The sequence below is a fragment of the Electrophorus electricus genome, chromosome 19 (assembly GCF_013358815.1).
Source record: "Electrophorus electricus isolate fEleEle1 chromosome 19, fEleEle1.pri, whole genome shotgun sequence".
Lineage (NCBI taxonomy): Eukaryota > Metazoa > Chordata > Actinopteri > Gymnotiformes > Gymnotidae > Electrophorus > Electrophorus electricus.
The window spans coordinates 1,787,832-1,812,631 of NC_049553.1; the positions used below are offsets into that span (position 1 = coordinate 1,787,832).

General features: G+C 37.5%; 1 protein-coding gene across 2 annotated transcripts in view; it reads right to left on the reverse strand.

The window, feature by feature from the left end:
• Positions 1–13,205: 13,205 nt before the first annotated feature.
• The window catches only part of LOC113591648 (macrophage mannose receptor 1-like), a 36,999-nt gene continuing 25,404 nt past the window's right edge, over positions 13,206–24,800 (reverse strand). For both annotated transcript variants that reach the window (XM_027032243.2, XM_027032242.2), the window contains exons 23-32: positions 24,389–24,433; positions 24,136–24,165; positions 22,745–22,847; positions 20,043–20,275; positions 18,016–18,181; positions 17,474–17,626; positions 15,090–15,206; positions 14,792–14,953; positions 14,576–14,608; positions 13,206–14,379 (exon numbers count right to left, since the gene is read on the reverse strand). In XM_027032243.2, the coding sequence (XP_026888044.2) occupies positions 14,156–14,379; positions 14,576–14,608; positions 14,792–14,953; positions 15,090–15,206; positions 17,474–17,626; positions 18,016–18,181; positions 20,043–20,275; positions 22,745–22,847; positions 24,136–24,165; positions 24,389–24,433 (1,266 nt within the window). In that variant the 3' untranslated portion in view covers positions 13,206–14,155. The remainder of the gene's footprint in view (positions 14,380–14,575; positions 14,609–14,791; positions 14,954–15,089; positions 15,207–17,473; positions 17,627–18,015; positions 18,182–20,042; positions 20,276–22,744; positions 22,848–24,135; positions 24,166–24,388; positions 24,434–24,800) is intronic.

Sequence of the window (24,800 nt, forward strand, 5' to 3'; positions counted from 1 at the left end):
TGTTTCAAAGCATTGTAATTGCCTTAAACAGTGTTTCAGTGCAAGACATTGTGTTTTCAACTAATATGTCATGTCTATTAAGGAGAAACTTTCAAAGATTAGTTTAAGTGAAAACAGTCTGTTCTATAGTTTGCAATAAGTAGATTGAAACTGTGTTCTTTATGTTTTACAAACATTGAAAAAGCGTTTCAAAGCATTGTAATTGCCTTAAACAGTGTTTCAGTGCAAGACATTGTGTTTTCAACTAATATGTCATGTCTATTAAGGAGAAACTTTCAAAGATTAGTTTAAGTGAAAAAAATCTGTTCTATCATTTGCTATATGTACATTGCAACTCTTCGCTTTCCTTTAATTCGCTGTTTAACAGCGTTTGAAGGCATTGCATTCGCTTTAAACACTGTTTCAGGGCAAGACATTGTGTTTTCAACTAATATGTCATGTCTATTAAGGAGAAACTTTCAAAGATTAGTTTATGTGAAAACAGACTGTTCTATACTTTGCAATAAGTAGATTGAAACTGTGTTCTTTATGTTTTACATATATTGAAACAGCGTTTCAAAGCATTATAAGTGCCTTAAACAGTGTTTCAGGGCAAGGCATTGTGTCTAAAACTAATATGTCATATCTATTAAGTAGAAACTTTCAAAGATTAGTTTAAGTGAAAACAGTCTGTTCTATAGTTTGCAATAAGTAGATTGAAACTGTGTTCTTTATGTTTTACAAACATTGAAAAAGCGTTTCAAAGCATTGTAATTGCCTTAAACAGTGTTTCAGTGCAAGACATTGTGTTTTCAACTAATATGTCATGTCTATTAAGGAGAAACTTTCAAAGATTAGTTTAAGTGAAAACAGTCTGTTCTATAGTTTGCAATAAGTAGATTGAAACTGTGTTCTTTGTTTTACAAACATTGAAAAAGCGTTTCAAAGCATTGTAATTGCCTTAAACAGTGTTTCAGTGCAAGACATTGTGTTTTCAACTAATATGTCATGTCTATTAAGGAGAAACTTTCAAAGATTAGTTTAAGTGAAAAAAATCTGTTCTATCATTTGCTATATGTACATTGCAACTCTTCGCTTTCCTTTAATTCGCTGTTTAACAGCGTTTGAAGGCATTGCATTCGCTTTAAACACTGTTTCAGGGCAAGACATTGTGTTTTCAACTAATATGTCATGTCTATTAAGGAGAAACTTTCAAAGATTAGTTTATGTGAAAACAGACTGTTCTATACTTTGCAATAAGTAGATTGAAACTGTGTTCTTTATGTTTTACATATATTGAAACAGCGTTTCAAAGCATTGTAAGTGCCTTAAACAGTGTTTCAGGGCAAGGCATTGTGTCTAAAACTAATATGTCATATCTATTAAGGAGAAACTTTCAAAGATTAGTTTAAGTGACAACAGTCTGTTCTATAGTTTGCAATAATTAGATTGAAACTGTGTTCTTTATGTTCTACATACATTGAAACAGCGTTTCAAAGCATTGTAATTGCCTTAAACAGTGTTTCAGGGCAAGGCATTGTGTTTAAAAATAATATGTCATGTCTATTAAGTAGAAACTTTCAAAGATTAGTTTAAGTGAAAACAGTCTGTTCTATAGTTTGCAATAAGTAGATTGAAACTGTGTTCTTTATGTTTTACAAACATTGAAAAAGCGTTTCAAAGCATTGTAATTGCCTTAAACAGTGTTTCAGTGCAAGACATTGTGTTTTCAACTAATATGTCATGTCTATTAAGGAGAAACTTTCAAAGATTAGTTTAAGTGAAAACAGTCTGTTCTATAGTTTGCAATAAGTAGATTGAAACTGTGTTCTTTATGTTTTACAAACATTGAAAAAGTGTTTCAAAGCATTGTAATTGCCTTAAACAGTGTTTCAGTGCAAGACATTGTGTTTTCAACTAATATGTCATGTCTATTAAGGAGAAACTTTCAAAGATTAGTTTAAGTGAAAACAGTCTGTTCTATAGTTTGCAATAAGTAGATTGAAACTGTGTTCTTTATGTTTTACAAACATTGAAAAAGCGTTTCAAAGCATTGTAATTGCCTTAAACAGTGTTTCAGTGCAAGACATTGTGTTTTCAACTAATATGTCATGTCTATTAAGGAGAAACTTTCAAAGATTAGTTTAAGTGAAAAAAATCTGTTCTATCATTTGCTATATGTACATTGCAACTCTTCGCTTTCCTTTAATTCGCTGTTTAACAGCGTTTGAAGGCATTGCATTCGCTTTAAACACTGTTTCAGGGCAAGACATTGTGTTTTCAACTAATATGTCATGTCTATTAAGGAGAAACTTTCAAAGATTAGTTTATGTGAAAACAGACTGTTCTATACTTTGCAATAAGTAGATTGAAACTGTGTTCTTTATGTTTTACATATATTGAAACAGCGTTTCAAAGCATTATAAGTGCCTTAAACAGTGTTTCAGGGCAAGGCATTGTGTCTAAAACTAATATGTCATATCTATTAAGTAGAAACTTTCAAAGATTAGTTTAAGTGAAAACAGTCTGTTCTATAGTTTGCAATAAGTAGATTGAAACTGTGTTCTTTATGTTTTACAAACATTGAAAAAGCGTTTCAAAGCATTGTAATTGCCTTAAACAGTGTTTCAGTGCAAGACATTGTGTTTTCAACTAATATGTCATGTCTATTAAGGAGAAACTTTCAAAGATTAGTTTAAGTGAAAACAGTCTGTTCTATAGTTTGCAATAAGTAGATTGAAACTGTGTTCTTTGTTTTACAAACATTGAAAAAGCGTTTCAAAGCATTGTAATTGCCTTAAACAGTGTTTCAGTGCAAGACATTGTGTTTTCAACTAATATGTCATGTCTATTAAGGAGAAACTTTCAAAGATTAGTTTAAGTGAAAACAATCTGTTCTATCATTTGCTATATGTACATTGCAACTCTTCGCTTTCCTTTAATTCGCTGTTTAACAGCGTTTGAAGGCATTGCATTCGCTTTAAACACTGTTTCAGGGCAAGACATTGTGTTTTCAACTAATATGTCATGTCTATTAAGGAGAAACTTTCAAAGATTAGTTTATGTGAAAACAGACTGTTCTATACTTTGCAATAAGTAGATTGAAACTGTGTTCTTTATGTTTTACATATATTGAAACAGCGTTTCAAAGCATTGTAAGTGCCTTAAACAGTGTTTCAGGGCAAGGCATTGTGTCTAAAACTAATATGTCATGTCTATTAAGGAGAAACTTTCAAAGATTAGTTTAAGTGAAAACAGTCTGTTCTATAGTTTGCAATAAGTAGATTGAAACTGTGTTCTTTATGTTTTACAAACATTGAAAAAGCGTTTCAAAGCATTGTAATTGCCTTAAACAGTGTTTCAGTGCAAGACATTGTGTTTTCAAGTAATATGTCATGTCTATTAAGGAGAAACTTTCAAAGATTAGTTTATGTGAAAACAGACTGTTCTATACTTTGCAATAAGTAGATTGAAACTGTGTTCTTTATGTTTTACATATATTGAAACAGCGTTTCAAAGCATTGTAAGTGCCTTAAACAGTGTTTCAGGGCAAGGCATTGTGTCTAAAACTAATATGTCATATCTATTAAGGAGAAACTTTCAAAGATTAGTTTAAGTGACAACAGTCTGTTCTATAGTTTGCAATAATTAGATTGAAACTGTGTTCTTTATGTTCTACATACATTGAAACAGCGTTTCAAAGCATTGTAATTGCCTTAAACAGTGTTTCAGTGCAAGACATTGTGTTTTCAACTAATATGTCATGTCTATTAAGGAGAAACTTTCAAAGATTAGTTTAAGTGAAAACAGTCTGTTCTATAGTTTGCAATAAGTAGATTGAAACTGTGTTCTTTATGTTTTACAAACATTGAAAAAGCGTTTCAAAGCATTGTAATTGCCTTAAACAGTGTTTCAGGGCAAGACATTGTGTTTTCATCTAATATGTCATGTCTATTAAGGAGAAACTTTCAAAGATTACTTTAAGTGAAAATCTGTTCTATCATTTGCTATATGTACATTGCAACTCTTCGCTTTCCTTTAATTCGCTGTTTAACAGCGTTTGAAGGCATTGCATTCGCTTTAAACACTGTTTCAGGGCAAGACATTGTGTTTTCAACTAATATGTCATGTCTATTAAGGAGAAACTTTCAAAGATTAGTTTAAGTGAAAACAGTCTGTTCTATAGTTTGCAATAAGTAGATTGAAACTGTGTTCTTTATGTTTTAAATACATTGAAACAGCGTTTCAAAGCATTGTTATTGCCTTAAACAGTGTTTCAGGGCAAGACATTGTGTTTTCAATTAATATGTCATGCCTATTAAGGAGAACCTTTCAAAGATTAGTTTAAGTGAAAACAGTCTGTTCTATAGTTTGCAATATGTAGATTGAAACTGTGTTTCTTTTGTTTTAAATACATTGAAACAGCGTTTCAAAGCATTGTAATTGCCTTAAACAGTGTTTCAGGGCAAGACAATGCGTTTTCAATTAATATGTCATGCCTATTAAGGAGAAAATTTCAAAGATTAGTTTAAGTGAAAACAGTCTGTTCTATAGTTTGCAATAAGTAGATTGAAACTGTGTTCTTTATGTTTTACAAACATTGAAAAAGCGTTTCAAAGCATTGTAATTGCCTTAAACAGTGTTTCAGGACAAGGTATGGTGTCTGAAACTAATATGTCATGTCTATTAAGGAGAAACTTTCAAAGATTAGTTTAAGTGAAAACAATCTGTTCTATACTTTGCAATAAGTAGATTGAAACTGTTTTCTTTATGTTTTACATATATTGAAACAGCGTTTCAAAGCATTGTAAGTGCCTTAATCCCTTCATTCTCCTCATATTTGTGAATGTAATCCTTTTTTTTTGTGGTTTCATCAACCACCCAGGATAACCTGAGCTCTCGTTTGGTTTTCAAAAACATTTTAATGTAAACATTTAATGTTGTCTGTTCTATTAGGACAGTGCCAGATCTCAAATACTTTCATCACTCTGTACCTCTTCTGTAGGGCTGTCACCAGCTCCACACTGCACCACACACCTGTCAGGGCCCTGCCATCATCCTCATGGTCGCAGCTATGCTGTTGTTGCTCAGCGCAGGTTCTACAGAGAGGGCACAAGAGTTTGTACTTTATCCGGTAAGGAAGAACAGGGGCCCACAACCCCTTGGGAAGTAAAACCTTTACCTTGATGATGCAAAAGTAGTTTTCCAATGACCCAAAGTCATAAAGGATAACGGGGAGGCCTATGGGGTACTGGGAGGTGAAGTCGTAGTAATTGATTCTTTCACCAGGTTGAACTGTGTAATACAACTGTAGGGCATTTGTACGCCCCCCCCCCCCCCTCCCCCTCCCCCCACCAGTGCATCCTGTGGATTTAAGCACTCTGGAAAGTCAAAGGTTTTGAGAAACCTTTTTACATCATCATCATTCTTTTTCATGTTATTCCATTCATGTTCCCACATGACAGGCAGTTTGTGAATGCACTACAGCGTCTGAATTTTGTTCTAATGAACGTCTCCGAAGGTTTCTGAGGCTTTATTTAAAGGGTGTGGTGTGCATGATAAAAGCACGTATCACATACGTGATAAAAGCAGCCGAGAAATACAGCCCAGGATACGGCCCCACATAGTTCTGATTCTCTATGGAGTTGTAGAAGTGGGGAAATGTTCCTTTTTTTGGTCTCTAAACCCCATGGCTTTTGGAATGGCGCCAAATTTCATAGGTAGGAATGAGAGTGTGTCTATGAATCTCTGCTGATAAACTGTATCTTCAGTGTTAAATTTTCCCCCCTTGCGCTATGAGAGTAAACCCTTCTTTCACCAGATAATTCTACAAAAGATAAGAATCATAGACCCTTGCGTTGTGTGGTATGAATGTGTACCCTTCGAATTTTCTTTGACGGTACATTTTAAAAAAGGCTTCGATGCACCCATCCCCTTCAGCCATCCATATGAACCCCATACAGTATGTAAAATTAGCTATATGCATGCCCATTTCCTGTCTGGATTCATATCATAAAATATATAATGTTTGTCCACCATCTCTACCTGTGCCGGTTGTATGAAACGTTCATATTTGACCTCCTGTTGTAATTTTTCATTACAGAGACTGCAATGAGGCTGAGCACATTTATATTCTTTTTTACCTGTGCTAAAGTGGCTCAGATGGTCTGCCATTCTACATTTGGGTCAGTAGAAACCTATTTTGCATAATGAATATGTTTCGACCAGCAAGTTTCTTCTTTGTGTTTTTGATAGCAGTAGTCGGACCTATACAACCTTAAACAATTTGAACACTGCAACGTATTCAGAGTGTAACTACGACATTCAGGAGTACACCATAGTAATGGTTGTCATGCAAGAACAAGAAAATGGTTCTCATGGAGTGTCCTGCTAGTTTTTAAAAAAGAGAAGCCGCTTTTGTTGAATGCCTGATACAACAAAACTGTTTCACAATTCAATAACTTCTCAAATTGGTTTATATCGTTAAAACTAACCGTGTCACTGTCGGATAATCCTACATCCCACTGCATCTGGCTAGCAACATTTTCAGTGTGTTGGGGTGTTTCCTGAGCATTCAAAAGCTGTGCAAGGCATAAGGCAAAGCATAGATTGTTGTTTGTGCTGTAAAAAAATATATCGATGTCCCATCTTCTTTCAGAAAGCATCTGATCTGAAGAGGTGCACTATTTTACTCCTAACACTGCCTTGGGGTGGGTACACTATCTGAATCACCAGTGACACATTATCACTTGCCAGGATCTCAAGATTGCTCTGCAAAGCTTTCTCGAACGTATTTAGAAAAGAGTCTAGTTCCACAGCTCCGCTATCCCTCACCTCAAGTTGTGATGAAACGTTCAGATTAGGACCTTGAACTAGAAAAATTACAGCATCTCTCGGACCAGCTATTTCATTAACGGCATCCATCATGCCATTCATAACCTCTAGAATGTAATTGTAAAATTCTGCAAAACTGTTAATGTTACCCAGTGAGGCAAAATTAACTCCCCTCTCTTATTCTAATGTCAGGATCTATCCCATACCCTGTTTGTTCCAGTTCCATACAGATTTCATCATTATCTGAATGATTATCAGGAGGGTGGCCATTCATGACAAGAGCCTCTCATTTAATGCAATCAAGTACTGATTCAGTTCATAGAAGGTATCACAGAAGGTATTTTGACTAACCTGTGTGTTTTCAGGACTCTGCAGTACATATTTATTTTGACTAACAGATTCTGATGTTAAAGCTAGACTTTCATTCAACTGATTTATGGCATGTACTACATATTGGTTCAAAAAATCTTGTTGGCATAGGCTATTTTGTAAATTTAATAAACTTTAATTCAGTTCATAGAATGTCACTTGGACAAATTTGTACATTTTCACTGAACTTCCCTGTGCTATCAGATTTTTTTGAAGCATTACCTAGTGGGTCATTATTCGGACATTTCTGAGCCATAGTATGTTGGTGTATATTCAGTATGCAGGTGTAACAGTAATAAACCTTCTGATGTACACAGATTTAGAAATCTCAACATGTCATACAATGCAGAACCAAACCCACCCCTAGGACAGGCATAGAGATCAGTTTAGCAAACGCTTGATCCAGAAGTTATTTAACATTGACTATGAGTCAACATACGTTGGCACAGCATTGGGTGCGATGCTGCTTCTCCCACTTCTGGTTGTAGTGTTTCTTCCTGGTACGACATGTCACTGCTGACTAAACACATTTGAGAACAGCATTAGGAGTGGTAACAAATATGGATTATTTTCAGTAATTAGCTAGAATTCTTTATTAGACCACTCACATGATGGGGGAGGCACTCTTAAATCAGTCTCCCAGTCGATCAAACTCAACTCCTTATCCCCGTCGTCCGAGCCATCTTAGAAAAAAAAAAATCAACAGCTTTTCCATTCATGTTCGCCAACACCCCCGGAACACTGTAGCTCTCTCTCGTTAATGTAGTCATTTTTGTCAGAATGACAAATGGAGGGTTGGGTTATGATGGGGGCCTTATATCAATTTTGATGGCAGGTGTAGCCTAGCCATTGACAGCGGTCAATCAATCAAAATCAAGCAATTAATAATTTTGTCACATAATGTATACTATTACTCTCTCTGATGCTTGCGGATTTATAAATGGGGTTTTTATTCACAGGTGACATTAATAATGCGGTGACAAGGATCTGGTGAAGTTGTGCCGGAAAAGCCGGGAGTTGTAGTTACGAACTGGGGGTGACAGTGTGTCATTATATAATTAATATCATACCATATAATATTAATCTGTGATGATAAAACACAGACGACAAGCCAACCTCTGCCTAAAATCCAGCACACACTGCAAAACTCAAATGATTTACAAACTCGTTACCATGCATGGCAATATAACACATGGGCTTTATTGTCATGAGTACTGGATTATTTCACACACCAAAACCCTCCCACTAAACTTTAAAATGTTGGCTTCAGACAAAAACAAACAAACAAACAAACAATCAAACAAACTTGTGTTTAACCCTATTAAAGATGAACTGTTAATATACACAAGTAGTCAACAGCGGTCTCCGCTATGTGACTGGAGTGAAGACGGAATATTCATTCATAATGTAAACTCATTAAAACCACTAGAGGGCAATCAAAACCCATTTATTGTTTTTCTGCCAACTGAAAACTCTGGAGAAGTCTTTTTGACGGAATTTTTTTTTCTTCAGATCCATTTCCTCCTGTCACAGTATCATATTGCTTGTAGAAGCTAACTAGTAGTCAGGTACTTGAGGACAGCACAGTGCAATGAGCAAAACAATGCTGTCATTTTTCATTAAATTATTTGTTTAGAAAATGTTATTGCTCTATGGTTATAACCCAAGCGGCACATAATACTGAAACTAAGGTTTTGTTTGTCAGTAAGTACTATAGACAGTGACGGAGAAAAAAAAAAGCAATATCTCAGATAAGTAAATGAAAGAAATGATAAACCAGTGTTTTAAGGCTGCGTTATGTACAGCCTAGCATAAATAAATACGCAAGAATGCAGAGCACAAATAGGTCGGCCTATCATTCTGTATCACATAGCTACCCATAATAAAACCGTGGCAACTTACTTTTCAATTGGTTGTCGCTGCTTCCAATAGGCTTCCCGTTAATCTCATAGAAGTTCACCCTTTTCCGTGCCCCCTTGTTGATTACTCTTCCTTGAGAACTGCAATGTAAGTGGGTGTGCTAAACTGCTATAGGCTGAACAGGTAGAGATATGCAAATAAGCGACACCAGAAATTTCTCATTTCAGAAAAACACATTTCAAAACGGGGTCGTTTTTGCATCTTAGATTCTATACATGGACCGTATGGCCCATAGAAAAGGCCATTTTGAACATTTTAAAATATTTACATTTTACTTCAAAGGTTGTCAGTAAAGCAAACTAAAGTTATCGATGATGGCGCCCCTTAAAATATTTGCTATGCCTGTCATTTATCATCCCTCCATCCCATCCTACCCGTGCGATCTATCATTTGCTTTTCTATTTTTTTCTGGTGTCTCCTTAACTTTAAAAAAATTAAAACATTTGCTAATTAGAACACTGAAATAGTTAAGCATTTTAACATTTAAAAAAATATAACAATAAAAGGAAAATATTATTTATTTCACACTGATTGTATAGGTACTGGGGGTGAAGTATTGAACACGTCACCAATCTAGGTAAATATATTTCTAAAGGTGCTATTGACATGACATTCTCACCAGATGTCGGTAACAACCCATCCAATCCACACATGCAAAGAAATCAAAACATACATGTCCATAAATTAAGTTATGTATAATAATAAGAAATGACACAGGGAAAAGGTATTGAAGACATGAAGAAAGAGAGGTGCAAAAAGCCATGTAAAGTCATGACACCAGCTGCAATCTATCAGTAATTAGAAAGCAATCCTGCCACTTAGTGGAAGAATTTCTAAACTACTGAAGGTTCCAGTGAGCACTGTTGGGGCCATAATCTGGAAGTGGAAAGAACATAATTTCACCATAAATCAGCCTTGACCAGGTGCTCCCCATGATTTCAGACAGAGGAGTGAAAGGAATTATCAGAAGAGTTGTCTAAGAGCCAAGGACCACCTCAGGAGAGCTACAGAAAGACCTGGAATCAGTAGGTACAATTGTTTCAAAGAAAACAATGTGATGCAGTCAACCTCCATAGCCTGTATGCACGCTCACCACGCAAGACTCCACTGCTGAAGAAAAAGCATGCTGAAGCACATTTAAAGTTTGCTCAACTATATATATATATATATATATATATATATATATATATATATATATAATTTTTATTTACTTTTTTTTTTTGCACTTCTAGGTATCAGCATTCATCCCTGTATTCTACTGTATTCTAGTTCATTGGTATGTTTAATTCTAACCTACTGTACTTGGATATATTCTATGAGTAAATCACAAAGCACTTTTGTAAGTCGCTCTGGATAAGAGCGTGTGCTAAATGCCGTAAATGTAAATATTTAGACGAGCCTGTGAAATACTGGGAGAATATAGTCTAGTCAGATGATACCAAAACTGAACACACCATGTTTGGAGGTCAAAAGGCACTGTACCAAAAACACCATACCAACAGTGAAGTTTGGAGGTGGGAACATCATGGTGTGGGGCTGTTTTTCAGCATATGGCACAGGCACATTTCATATAATTGAAGGAAGGATGAATGGACAAATGTACTGAGACATTCTTGATAAAAATCTGCTGCCATCTATCAGGATGATGAATTGAAATGAGGGTGGACATTTCAGCAAGACAATGATCCCAAACACACAGCCAAGGAAAATCTCAATTGGTTTCAGAGAAAGAAAATAAACCTGCTAGAATGGCCCTGCCAATCACCTGACCTGAAACCAATTGAAAATCTATGGAAGGAACTAAAGAGCAGAGTTCATAGAAGGAGTCCACGGAACCTTCAGGATTTGAAGTGTGTGGAAGAATGGGCCAAAATCACACCTGAGCAATGCATGCAACTAGTTTCTCCATACAAAGGCTTTTGTACGAAGTATTACATTTCAGTAAGTGTGTTCAATACTTTTTCCCTGTGTCATTTCTCATTATTACACATAATTTATGGAAATCTATTTGCATGTGTGGATTGGATGGGTTGTTACTGACATCTGGTGAGAAGTTCATGTCAATAGCACCTTTAGAAATATATTTACTTAGACAATTGGTGACGTGTTCAATACTTATTTCATCTGCTGTATATCTGTATTGTGATGTTCCTTGATAAAGTAACAACAGTAATAATGTTGCAAGTGTTACCACTTGGTAAAACTCTAGCAACCACTTCAGATCCCATACCAACCACTTTCGAACACCCTAGTTACTTGTTTCTAACACCCACTCAAGTGGTTGACTTGTGATCCCATAGCAATCACTTGGCAAAACCCTAGCAACCACTTTAGATCCCATAGCAACCACTTGCTAACACCCTAACAACCACTTGTGACCCGATAGCAACCACTTGGCAACACCCTAGCAACCCCCTTGGATCCCATAACAATGACTTGGTAACACCCTAGCAACCCCCTTGGATCCCATAACAATGACTTGGTAACACCCTAGCAACCACTTAAAACTCCATAGCAACCACTTCAGATCCCATAGTAACCACTTGGTAACACCCTAGGATGGGCTTTCTCTCACCCTGGAGCCATCGACAAGACCCAGAACTCCTCTGGCTCCATGATGCTGAGCAACAGTACCATAAATGGCCTAGCTGATAACTTACCATGCTGGCCTAGCTTCTGACCCTTCCCCCCTCTTCTTAGGTGTCATAAAACCCACAGATTGGAATGTGGGAAGCTCTTACTGGCCTGGTTATACTTTCAGGAATTATGACGATAAATTCCATCAGACCCAAACCCTTATCAGGACAACCAACTTTCCTCATCCCACAGAGATATTTTCTCATATATATGTCTCTTTCCCACAGATTCACAAAGTAACAACTTGCCTTTTAACCTACAATGTCAAATGGTAATCAGCCATGTAATGTATGGCTATTTTAATATAATCTCCAAATTGTGATGTTTGCTCCTATTAATTGATGTCAATTGTTTCATTATTTTGTTCCTTATTAATTTGCGTTATTCACCCAGATCACTTAAATCCGTATGCTGCTTACCTCATGCTTGTAAACAAATTGATAATCATTCCTAGTTGTGTTTACTAAAACTCTTATATGAACCAATTATACAATAAAGTCTCTAGAAAATAGGAAAGTAATTAAGTTAATTATTAAGTGCTCCACCAATCCTAGGGTTTGTTTTACAAACTTTAATTCTAAGACTTAGTAGGCAAAAATTGGTAGTAAATGTATGATTTTCTTTGTTTAAGTGATTTGTGGTTGATCCTATGCATCTCTACATTCCTGTTTGTCCTACAGGAATTCTATTCTCCCACCTGAAAAGTTCAACCCCATTCTTCCCCCACACGCACAATTTTTGTGAGCGAAAATCAAGATTCACATTTACTTTTGAAGTCAATAGCTTCTTGCTATTCAGATAGAAAGACTCTAATCTCATGCTGTTTTATTATATTTAATTATTTCTTCTTTATTAGTTTAGTAATTTCCTAATTTCTTTTTAATTTCTGTTAATTAAGAAGTTCCATTGTGCTGCCAACAATGAATCAAAAACTCCTACTTCAGAAAGACCTGCCCCCAAAGGCCTAGGACTTTCTAACTGTAGATCCAATTCCTCGGTCCAAGACTCCTGGTCATTTGCCTATCATTGGCCTTAATTGCTTGGGCACGGTCAAACCAGAAACACAGGAAATCTTGATGGTTTGATGGAAGATATACACTCTCTCTCAGTGCCATCCAGATGTCAATGGAAAATGGACACTCTGTCTTGGTGTCATCCTGGTGGTTTGAAGGAATTCTGAAGATTCTGGACAATCTGTCTGTTTCCTCCAGATGGCTTTATATGGTCGAGCCAGCGAATCGTAAGCATTAGGCATTTCACTTTTTACTTTACAAGTGGGTATCAATAGTAACTTTATTGTAAATACATCAAATTACATCATTTAACTTATTCCTCTCATCTGACACAGTATCCTCAAATCTATAATTAGTTCTCCTTTTGGCTGTTTCACGATGGTCTCGCCTTTTTCTCCCGTATCTTCTGATATACTTTTAGTCATGCTCTTTCCCCGAAGAAACTAACTGGATTAACAAGTTTCCTTTGTTGGTTTTGTTTGGTTGATAAATTGCTTGGCTAGTCATTCCCTCAAGTTGCTTTTCATTTCTTTTTATCCACAACAAATAATTTGTGTTAATTTTGGCTTGGTTGCGTCATTGCGTTTGTTATTATAGTGATTGTCTGAAATCGATACCTCTGGTCAGTAGAATCTTAGTCAATGATTGTTGTGCATGTTTTTCCATTGTCAGTCTTTTAGGTTTTAAAAACATTTATTTGCTATAAAAACATTTACATGAACAACAACAATGTAGCACTGATACAAAGACAGAGGAGTCAGGTCTCATGGCTCCAATAAGCACAACATACACACCCCCCGGAAGCAAAACTAACTAACTGAAGTTAGTGAAGGTGGACATTACTAGACACAAACATAAGAAGACATCACAAACAAAGCACAAATAACTAATAAATCGACCATGTTAAACACTATATGATGTGTGGAGGAGCACAGTAAGATGGGAGTCCTAGATGTTCTCCCCCACTGGTCAGTGATGGACACCACACAATAAAGAACAGCTTAGTAGAAGCCACAGGGTATGAATACATTTACCTGACACTTTTATCCAAAGCAACTCACAATCTTTACTGAGTACAAACTGAGGGTTAAGGGTCTTACTCAGGGGCCCAAAAATGGCAACCTTCTGATTACAAATCAAGTAGCTTACCCACTGAGCTACCAATTCCAAATATATACCCATGAATATAGTGGCATACAGTTTATGAATTAATGTGATTACATGTCAATTTTACTTTTTTTCATAATAAAAAATCTCAAGAATCTCACTACATGATGCGGCCAAGTTCATCCTTTTGTTTGTGATCTACATCAATACAGCTTGTGTTCAGTACAGCATGTATGTCTTTGTGTGTGTGCATGTGCGAGTGTGTGTGTGTGTATTCCCACATGTAAGGGTGAGTGCTATGCATATTCATTTTCTTCTATGTTGGCAACCAATCCAATGCTGTTGACAGTGGTTGTAGATCTTCTGGCATTTTTCTCATTTAACATAAATTTTCCTATCATGGGTATGGGCGCCCTTTTAAAGAACAGGAAGGCAACCAGCCCTGCCACGGCAATTATCATCAGGACAACCGCTACAGCAGTGCCTGCATGGCCATGAGGGGCCTCAACCATGTGGGGCACTGTGGAGCAGAGTTGAAGCTTATGAGGAGGATATCAATGATCAATGATCAGGAAAAAAAACTGTTCTTAATGGAACTCTCTTAACAAACCAGATTTGATAAGGTCATGGATTCTCTACTTTTGTTAAGGTTTTTCACCTGCATCATTCATTTTTGCTAATGTTTTTAAAGGATGAGTAACACTTTCTGTACTTACTGGGATCTGGCTGCTTCTCTGTTGATGGTATAACTAAAAAGATGTAGGCATGTACAATGAGATCAAAGACCATAATAGCCAAGATCAAAGGTAATCAGTTTAGTATGCTTAGACAACATCACGCTTAAAATTATTGTCATAAAGTACAGACTATGTGCAACAGCTTCAGAATAGTGAATCCTTCTTTGTGTATGTGTGTGTGTCTGTGTGACTGACCTTTGGCAGTTTTGCAGATAAAGGACTTGAAGTTACTACATGGTGAAGTAAACCACAAGCCACTGTCTGATTTTACATCAACACAGTCACCATGGCTACCTGGCATCCGTGGTCCCCAGCTAGTGTAGTCTACCACTGCATTACCAATCCACATCCAGTTGCCTGGTACACACACACACACACACACACACACACACACACACACACACACAGCTAAATGTACAACAATTTATATGTTTGGAAACCACATGCACTGGCTAAGGACCAGGCTGGTGAAGTTTATAATGGGTCTGCAGACCTTCATAGCTGCGGTGCATGCCAATCCAGAAAGAAGGGGACTCATCCTGGAGGATCTCAATATTCTTGTGGATGAACTGGGATTCTAACCCATCTTCTACACTTACCAGTGATGCACCTGTGACCAGACAAACACCATTAACATATTAACATTTACAGGGACAAAGTAATATGATTTTATTTGATGTCAACATTACATTTACAGCATTAAGCAGGCACTCTTGTCCAGAGTGTTATCTTTTATGTTGTTGCATTTATGTAGTTAACCACATGTTGCTTGGACCAATAATGGAAAGAATAACTGTCTATCAATGCATTACACCTTACTGGCAAGTTAACTAATGTTTTTCAGCAGTGATTAAAATGCATAATATACAGTGTAAACAGACACATTTCAAATTCATTTCTAATGTTAGGATAGAAATTTAAATTACACTGTTAGGAAAATCTCAAAGTCATCAATGCAGTATTTTAGCAAGAAGAGAGTCATGCATACTAAAGTGTTCCCAAAATATTCCAGCTTGGTTGTTTGCAGCCAAATCAAATCAGTGACGCATAGTCCTGAATTGTGGAGAATGCTGTGGTTTACTGTGTCAAAGGCTGCAAAAATGTCCAGAGGAATCAAGACAGAATGGCAGCATGAAGCTTCTCCATCACTGCTATAAGGGCTGCTTCTGTTGAGTGTGCCCATTTGTAGCCAGACTGATTAGTATCATGGAGCTGGTTCTGGGTGAGAAAAAGAGATAATTAATTGTAAAGTACTACTCATTCAAGGGCTTTTGAGTGGAAAGAGAGAAGTGATACAGATTTGTGATTGGTTATATTGGAGCTGTCGAGTGTGGCCTCCTCAAGGATTGGGACCACCCTGACGGTTTTGAACGCAGTTGGTACATGTCCAGAGGATAAGGAGTAACTGATGATAAGAGAGATAAAAAGAAGCTGATCTCTTGAGATTGTCTGAACAGACTGGGTGGAATGGAATCCAGCAGACACGTAGTCGAACTGAAGTCAGGAGTTGGAGATTTTTGTCTGAGTAGAGAGGAAGTCAGAGAGTTGGCTGTAGGGGAATAGAAGAGTGGGAACAAAGGAAAAGGAATGGCAGATTGCTATATCTTCTCCTCAAAGAAGGTGATGAACTCCTCAGGAGTAAGAGATGAGAGAGGAGGGAGGGTTAAGGACAGAAGAAAAATACTCAAGAACTTGTGTGGATCAGAGCTGACGATTTAAATTTTCCTCTGTAGTAGAATGACTTTGAAAATGTTACTTCCAGTGAAAACTTGGAAACGGGAGACTGATAAGAGCTGAGATCTGAAACCATGTGAGAGTTTCTCCACTGCTTCTCTGCAGTCCTTTTTTTTTTCTCCTGTTGCAGTGGAGTGTTTCTGTTAGCCAGAGTAGGGAAGATCTTGTAGGTGTAGACAAAAGAGGGCATAGAAGATTAATCAATGAGGAGAGTACATAAAGGAAAGTATTAGTAACTGTATCCAGAGAGAGAGAGAGAGAGAGAGAGAGAGAGAGAGAGAGAAAGAAGAGTGATGGTGAGGAAGGGTGAACGAAATAGTAGAAGTAAGGGAAGAGGGAGTAATGGAGCAAAGATTGTGACAGAAGGAGGAAGAACAAGATGGGGAGGTATGGATAGACAGAGAAGGGAGGGAGAGAGAGAAGTCTGATGTCTAATGTCCGATGTTGTGGTGGTCCAGGTGAAAATCAGGTTCAGAACATTCCCTGCTCTGACAGTCAGAGGAAACTGGTTGAGAACAAGTTCAAATGACATCAAGAGATTGTGTGAATGAAAAGGCAGAGGACAGGACAGCTGGAGTCACTGAGTTCTCAGGTGTGATCGAGATCTCTGTTAGGGCCAGGAAGTGGAGGGATGCTAGGGCTGAGATGATGTCAGCCTTTTGGACAGCAGATTGGCAATTCCAGAGTCTGTCATTGTGCTAAATGTAGGGAGTAAATGAGGTTCCTGAGATTGCAGCATCTACGTTGATGATACTATCTAGGAGACCTGTGGGACAGGAATTGCAAGACACATTTCAGTTTGGAAAGATTTGTAATTTGTGGAAGTATGCGATGATGGTTTGAGAAAGTATGAAAAAAAGTGATGAGTTTGAGATGTCCAGTCTCAGTGTAGATGAGGAACTAGAAGAAAAGCACAACAAAAACCTTCTACAGGTGTTGCTAATGAATCATCCTAATTTAATAGTTCAGTGAGTGGTGTGTTTACCCCCCAATCACACCTAGGGCCAAGGCAAAACTACACCTGCAGCAAGTAAATACAGCTACCAACCAAAGGATAATCCGAGAGAAAAAACATAGCACACTGTGTGTGTGCACCATACTGTGTCACATTTGTTATTCAGTGGATAATAGCGATGAGCCTACCCATTCTAATGCATTCTACTGTAGCGTGGGCCCAGTTCTCCTTCTTGTAGGCCAAGAAAGCATAGCAGTGTCCTCGGAATGGGATCCAGGTCTTGTGTTGCTTTGGTTCAGGGCAGTTTCCAGAGAGCTGAGGAGGCTCAGTGGGGGCAACAACTGTATACAAAGAACAAAATAAAAGAAGCTTGTTCTGGTACATACACTCGTGTTAGCAAGTGAATGGATGGTTCTTGGCTACTCTTAACATTCTGAACTTTTGCTGTAGTAATAAATTCCTTAAATAGAAATGTCTTTTGACTCTACATCCATGCTGAAGCCATGTTATTTTATTTATATATTTCATAGCAATACTTAAAACACTGAAACATGAGAAAAAAAATGTTGGAAGCATAAAAACCCATAAACGTTGTCTTAACATATTATGGAATATAGAGACAGAATGTCTTGCAAGAAAAATATTGCCCTTTTTCAGTGAGAGGGCTTGATTATAATCCTAAATTTTGTATAAAAAAAACCCCTTTCCACTATAGTGAGCAGAGAGCTACCTAAGGAACGCTTGCAGAAGGAGTAGTAGGTGTTGCTGCAGTTTGCCGTTTTCCAGTATCCATCCGTGTCGATGTACACGCAGGCCTGGTTCTGACTCGGCTCTCCCTTTCCCCAGTTAACATAGCTCAGCATCCAGTTGTCTACCCAGCGGTACTGCCCCCCTGTCTGCAAACAACAGCACATACTCAGTTAGATATTTTGTGTGTGTGTGTGTGTGTGTGTGTGTGTGTGTGTGTGTGTGTGTGTGTGTGTGTGTGTGTGTGTGTGTGTGCGCCAGATAGTGGTGGTGTTACTTTTATGGGAATTTACTCCCTGAAAAGTTATCCCAAAAGGCCCAATACACCCATCCATACAGTAGAAAAATATTCAACATGACCTTTTATACATTCATATTCATTATGTGCCTTGTTCCCACCCTTACTCCTGCTTTGAAACCGGTTTTTGGTGGCAAAATTTACAAACATCACAACTACTGGCCTATTATACAGTACCAACTGATATTTTCAAATATGAATGATTGTTGAAAGAAAGTGTGGAGAAATTTGAAAAGATGAGTGGGAATTTATCTAATGACAAGGCAAATGTGGAAATCTCATGTACAATATTTTGCTCAGAACTTGACATGTATAATTAAGTTGCCTGATTAATGATAAAGTACCTACTTCATGGAAGAGATAACTTATCACACAATACTACAAATAATAAGATTTCAACCTTTACCTACTGCTATTGAAAATGTAGATTGTAAATGTTTTAAATTATAAATCTTGTTATTCTAGTCTATGGCATGTGCAGATTTGCAGTGCATGGACTATGCAATTCTTGGCTACTCCATTTCACCCTTCATGGGAATATTTGGTATATTTGTGTGAAGAAGAGTGAGATTTATTAGGGGCAAATCCAGAATCATGGTCCTTAGGGTAGTTCAAGGTCAATTCACCAATACGAAGAGCATGAGGAAACATAATAAGTACAAGGTCTAGGGTACATGAAGAAATAATAAATACAAACAGCAGCTAGAATAAAACACATGGAGCCTTGAATAAACAAAGGCTAGAATTAACATACAGGCTAGGATAAATAAACACAACTTTACATACATATACATACAGTGGTTGGAATGGGATAAACAATAAACCTACTTGCATACAATGAACAGCAGAGCCACAGGGAACCAGACAGGATTTAAATATATGAACTAATCAACTCTAAACCAGACACAGGTGAAAGTAATGACAGGCATGGTATGTTTTTATACGAGGGGGCGGAGAAAACGAAGCCAAGGAACGTGTGAGGGAAAATGCTTAATGCTTCCTTAAAGGAGGAAGTAAGGAATATGTGACCTTTATGTGACCTTTGCCCTCATCTCGACCAGTCTGCAAGAAAGGCGAATAGAGAAGTGATGGAGAATGGCAGTTATTGCTTAACTGTTGCTGGGCAGGGGTGCAGCAGCAGGGAGTAACAACTGTTTTTAGCAGGAAAGAATATTCAAAGACGGTTGAGAGGCCTGGCACCTGGAGTCATGAGATTAGTGCATGAGAGAACAACAGGGAATGGTGAGGGTATATGAACTCATGTTAGAGAGAAGTTTGAGGCTTCTCTCCCTCGATGCATAAGGGACAGAACCAATAAAGCTCGCTCATCTGCACATTTGGCTTGAGTCCTATTGATTTTTCCTCCACAAAACGGAACAGGGAAATAAAGGAAAACACAGACACAACAGGGTAACAATGGAAACAGGGATGCCAGGAGGGTGGCCATTCAAGACACAAGCATTGAGCAGCTGTGTGTTTGCATATCATGCAGTATGTGTGTGCTTGTATATTTTTAGTCTAGAATTCCCTTGTTTTTCTTTCAGGGTTGTGAATAAAAACAATATAAGAAAAAATATTTTTTTTAATCCAAATTTTGTATGTAGTGAGCACTGGCTATAACTATGGAGATCATGGGCCTTTCCGAATCACAGGCCCAGGGCCTTGGCTCTTTTCAATAGTTCCAACTCTGCAATACAGACTAACAAGCATACCAGGATGCTGTTGAGGCCGATCCACATAGGCTGTTTGGATCTGTCAATCCTAAGAATTGTTAAAGCCTGGGTGATGGAGTCCAGAACACTGGCCAAGTCAGCATCATCTGCCCTGCACTGCCTCCTGGCCTCGTCCCAGTTCATCTTCTCCATCTGTAGCTTGAATGAGTTGTTTCCCAGCACAAAATATGGCTGCAGTGATGCTGTTGTCACTGGAGCTTGGATCTGAGAGTCTGAGACAGATCAAATATACAGCAGACATGGAATGTAGTAGGTTTCGTAATATTGTTGTACCCACAGTTCTACCATCGTAGGTGAAAGGACTGCTGGATTGTAGATGTAGTAGCTAGTAGAGATAAGGGCAGAATTACACTGGAATGTAACTTGATATAAATTACAAACATATCAACAAATGAATGAAAACAAATTGCAAAATATATACACCAATAATGCACATACAACAAATTTGATTTGTAATTTAATTGCAGCAAATTCAACTATAAATTTGTAAGCACTTCACTTACTGCAGATAACTGGAGGCATGGAACCAAGGGAATTTTAATTTGGTGTGTAAGTCCACTCATTAACAGATGACAGGCAGGTACTCAAAATGTGCTCAAGTGGCTACCCTGGCTATAGACCACTGGAAACTGGCTTTCTTGGGAATTGCTACAATGACAGATGTTTTAAAGCAGGTGGGTATTCTGCACAGTGCTAGGGAAAGGTTTAAGATATTTGTAAATATCAGAGTCAATTCCCCTGCACAGTCTTTAAGAACCCTTCCTGGTACATTGCCTGGTCTCACTGCCGTCCGAGTGTTTATACTGTGTAGTACACCTGTACATCTCCTCATATTTTGAGGTAGCTCTTGTCTTTAGATGTCATAGTGGTCGCAGCGCTCATGTCGTTAGCCTTCTCATGCCAGATGAAAGTTAATAAGTTGCTCCACCAGTAGGGCATTTCCACTGCTGTTTATCAGTTCCTTAGTGTTTGTCTGTTTAGTGAGGTGCTTTATGCCTTGCCGAGCCTGGCCTGGATTTGAGTTATCAAGTAGTTTTCAACCTTATTTCTGTAGACAGCTTTGGCATCTCTGATACCCTTCTTCAATTCAAATCTTGCCATGCTGTACTGTTGTGTGTCACCTGATCTGAAGGCTTTGTTGCAGGCCTTTATCCAGAGTCATACCTCATTTGTGAACCATGGTTTACTGTGGTAAAATATTCAAATACATTTTGCAGTGATGACAGTGTTCATGCATCCGCTTATATAAGACATTAGACGTGTAGGTAACAATATCATTGTCCTTAAAATGGTCCAGTCAGTGCTGTTAAAACAGCCCTGAAGCTGTTCAGAAGGTCCATCTGGTCGTACCTGTATCAGTCTTGTAATTGGTTTGACTGTTTTACAGGCCTATATACTGGGTTTAAGACAAGCAGATATGGTTAGAGTGGCACAAGTGTCATAGGGTGTTATGAATGCCAGGAATCACGCTCCACCCCACACTGCCATGCCTACCTCTTCCCATACATGCCTCTGATCTGATTCACCGGAATACTAGCACATACCTGATCATTGTTTACCTTATCACTGCTTGCTTACTTAAGCTCCCCTCCTTCACACTCATGTCACAAAGTATAGCCAACTTTATATTCTGTACCAAGCAGTTCAATTATGGTTTTGTCTTCCTGTTTTTCGACTCTTGCCTGTGTTTCAGACCTCATCTCCTGCCTGATTCCTGGACACCTCTTGGACTCTGACCTTGGAACAACCAGACTATGAATACCTGCCTTAGCCCACTGATCTGTTTGATTTAACAAATAAAACCTCTTGCATTTGGATCCTCTTCCTCATTGTGTGTGCAATCATTACATAGGGTCACTCTAAACACATGCGTAATATTACTAAAAACATGATAAAGAGTATTTTTCCTCTTGTTGGGCACTGGGCATTCTGATAAAATCTGCCTTATTAAAATCCCTTGCTATTATAAAAACTCAATTAAGTTAAGCAGATTATTGTTATATAATAGCATTCTGTTGCTGGTTTAAGGCAGGTATTGGTATCCAGAGGAACATATACAGCTTTGATCATTACTATCATATATACTCTTGGTAAATAAAAGCTGTATTCTTTTGGCTGTTAGATATTCCAATTCTGGGGAGCAGTGAATATTGGTAATGGTAGTATTCATATACCATGTATTATTAGTGTAGACACAAAGTCCCCCTTTGCAGTATTCTCTGGTCCTGTTGGCCCAGTGTACTGTACAGTCTTCCATCTTAATAGTTATTAGCCTTAATAGTTATTAGCCATAATGTGATAATCATAATCCGTGTCATAACACAACAATACTTGATACATTTTTGCATAGCCATGGTAAGCTCCAGTTCCAAGATTTTGTTTGCAATTGATCTCACATCTGACATGAAGTTACTTGGCAATGGATGTTTGTGTGGGGCTCTTGACAGCATAGAACAAATGGCAGCTTGATAGACTCTCAACATGTCTTCTTCAGAATTTGCATCTTGCCTCATTTCACTCATTGTTACAAATACAAAAATAACAATACATTATATCTAATCTACAAATGACATGTTTTTTGTCACAAAATACTTTAAATGTAATTCAATATTTATTTCAAATACATGTCATTAAAATATTGCCTATCTCTGCTGACTAGTATTAAAACTACTACTACTCACCAATGTTCTTCTTGCAGATGAAACCTCGCTTTTCGCTGCAGTCTTCAACCTTCCACATGCCAGTGATTTTGTCTGTTGCCCTCACCATAATGGCACAGTCAAACTGCAGGCAATAATGATGAATTTATTGTCATTTAATTTAAAATTTATAATGAATACTGGATGATGCTTGAATTCAGTGGCTTATTTTATATTAGATTTTAATTACTATATTATTACAACATGCTTCTCATAGTGGAGAATGTTTGGGACTTGCTCAAAAATTTTAGATCTTCAAAAGACCTAAGTTGGCTGCTACCCAGCCAGAAACACACACACACATTCATGAGTCCTTGTTAATCATCGTCCTCAGCCACTTGCCTGCTCTCAATCTCCCATGTATTAGTTATCCTGTTCACCTGTTTCACTTACTGGTGCTCCTCACAGGTGCTGAACTCCAGCGCTTCACATTATAGCCTGCTATAGTCTACAGCCAAGCCACTACTTCATGCTTCATCAAAAGACTAGACTATTTCAAGCCCTTTTTATGCTGTTTCAGTGTTTTCCTTTGTTTAAGCTAACAAAGAGTTGCCTTTTTATTCCGTACTGATGTCTTGCTCCTATGTCAAAATGTCACAAGACCAGTGAATATAAACACTAATGTACAGTAATTATCATGCTTAGGTATTTTTGCACAAATTTGTCTTTTGTATATTTAGAGTAACAAATGTACTTTCTTATCAACATATAGCTACATGTTCCATAGAAGCTGTGTTTCATAAAGTGTCATGAATACTCTGTTTTTTATCGTATAATGCTTTCTCTCCCTTTTTTACTGAGTTGCATCAGCAAATAAAATCAACAGAACTGATCTGATGTTGCTTAAGGTACAAGACTTGCAATATGAAGGTTGCTGATTCAAGCCTCATCCCCTCAGAGATGTGACTGTTGGGTGCCTGAGCAAGGCTCTTAATCCTGGTTGCTCAAGTTGTGTTTAGTCATAATTGTAAGTCGCTTTGGATAAAAAGTGTCAGCTTTTTGTAAATGTAAAATGACACAATATGTCACAACTTACAAATTCATCTCACATTTCTTAACGGCCTTAGCTGAAGGTGAGTAAAAACACACAAACTGTTGTAGAGTGAAGAGGAGACAGCCTGACTGCACACAGACTGTCTCAGCAGAGCAAGCAGAGACAAGGGCAATTCATAAGTACATGTATCATATACTGACAACATTGTAGGGTCCAAGGATGGCAATGAGAAGTTGATGAAGTATGATTTCAACCTAGTAAATGCTGAGAGGTGCTGTGGGAAATGAAAACATGCAAGGAAAGATTCCAAGCAACTTAAGGCTTCTACTCAAGACTGTAAAAACTGTAGTGCAACAGACTGTACATATATAAAACCCACCTTGGCTTCATCCTCTAGCCACCGTATAAACTGAGAAGCAGAAAAAAGGAAATCAGCTGATGAGTTTCAAGGAAATTTCTTTCACTCTTTGAAGCAAAAGTAAGGCACTATTAAGGATATCAAAATTGTGTATTTTATAATAAGAATGAAGAAAAAAACAGACTTTGTCTAGAATTAACAGCAGCCCACAACACAGACAGTTGTAGAGAATAGTAGTCATTGGGTGTCATATACAAATGGATATGAAACCTACCGGTATTATAGCTTTATGGTGATTCATATTCCATGACATAAATGGCTGTAATGAATACAAATAAATGCATTTAATAATTTTGATATGTATGGTATATAGTTGGTGTCAATAAGCACATAAGTAAACTATATTAAGTGCATAAGCTATATTATACCAAAATACAGCAATTCCAAGTACTGGGTTTCAACTCCAGAATGATAAGTCAAGACATCTTATGGAACACAAGTCAACCACTGTATGCATTTTAACGAGTGTTATAGGATTTCATTTTTCACAATGACACCTTAAAGAAACTTATTTTAGCGTGATGCATCATTCTAAGAGAGAAGTCAGCTTTTGTTTTTTATATGCCAATAGCTACTTTACCACATTCTGTGACTAATCAGTAGGCTATGTCGCTTTATTACCTACA